This window comes from Acanthisitta chloris, unplaced genomic scaffold (genome assembly GCF_000695815.1).
Source record: "Acanthisitta chloris isolate BGI_N310 unplaced genomic scaffold, ASM69581v1 scaffold26977, whole genome shotgun sequence".
Taxonomy (NCBI): Eukaryota; Metazoa; Chordata; class Aves; order Passeriformes; family Acanthisittidae; genus Acanthisitta; species Acanthisitta chloris.
In genome coordinates this window covers 3,115-4,172 of record NW_008683559.1, presented here as the reverse complement: position 1 = coordinate 4,172, position 1,058 = coordinate 3,115, and the positions used below count along the sequence as shown (strand labels likewise).

General features: G+C 57.0%; 1 protein-coding gene across 1 annotated transcript in view; it reads left to right on the top strand.

The window, feature by feature from the left end:
• Positions 1-149: 149 nt before the first annotated feature.
• UBL7 (ubiquitin-like 7) overlaps positions 150-1,058 on the top strand; it is a gene marked incomplete at its 3' end in the record, with an annotated part of 3,493 nt that continues 2,584 nt past the window's right edge. Inside the window, exons 1-2 of the mRNA XM_009079000.1 lie at positions 150-333; positions 785-904. Of these exons, the coding sequence (XP_009077248.1) occupies positions 150-333; positions 785-904 (304 nt within the window). The remainder of the gene's footprint in view (positions 334-784; positions 905-1,058) is intronic.

The window sequence follows — 1,058 nt, the reverse complement described above, 5'->3', positions numbered from 1 at the left end:
CGGCTCCAGCCCGCGGTATGGAGCTGGAAGCTGGGGCTGAGCCGTGGGTGAGGCTTCCTGCGGTGGTGAGTGACGAAGGGGCTCACTTAGCGTTATTTTTCCTCCTGTCCTAGAGCTCTGGATCTCGGAGTCTGTGGAAGAAGTGCGACATGTCCCTGCCGGAGTGGCACATCGCGGTGAAGCTGGCGGACCAGCCGCTGGCTCCTAAATCCATCCTGCACCTGCCGGAGACGGAGCTAGGCGAGTGCCCGCTGGGAGGCTGTAGCATCTCCCACCTGAAGCAGCTCATCACCGGGAAGCTGCAGGAATCCGTCCCGGACCCCGAGCTCATCGGTGGGTGCCTGTCTGGCTCCTGCCACCCTCCTGCCGCTTGGGGACAGCCTTTGCCCGTCCTCGCTGCGGCTGGACATGAACATCCTGCTGGGAGGGCCCAGAGGTCTGAGTACCGTGTTGTTTGGATAGCTTGTTCCCTGTTTCCTTGGGATCACAGCGCTCCTGCGGTGTCAGTGCCCTTGTTAAGGAATCTTGGGGCTTGCTAACACCGCTGTGTCCTTGTGGGATCTCGCAGGAGAACTGTGAGAAAAGTCAGCTCTTCTAGAAGAGGTGGCAAAGTCGTGTGTATCAGCTCCATGATTTCCTCCCTGACCCTCAGTTCCACAATTTCCCTGGGTTGTTCCCTGGCCAGAGGGAGCAATAACCTCCAGATCTCTAAGTCACACTTGGAAATCCTCAGCCCTTTCTGAGAGTGCCACAGGTATTATCTTTGGGGGTTTCTCTCCCCTAGACCTGATCTACTGTGGCCGTAAGCTGAGGGATGAGCAGACCTTGGATTTTTACGGCATCCAGTCTGGATCCACAGTCCATGTCCTGCGCAAGTCCTGGCCAGAGCCTGATCAGAAACCAGGTGAGGAGGAAGAGAAGGCTGTGGGATTTCATCTTGGGATGTGTTTTAAAGGGCCTGAGGAACAGCTGCTGTCAAGATTCCTTTCTGGGAGGCTGCTCTGGAGCATTCCAGGAGGAGCTGCTCCATGTGTTTGTGTGGGAACTCCTCAGCTCTA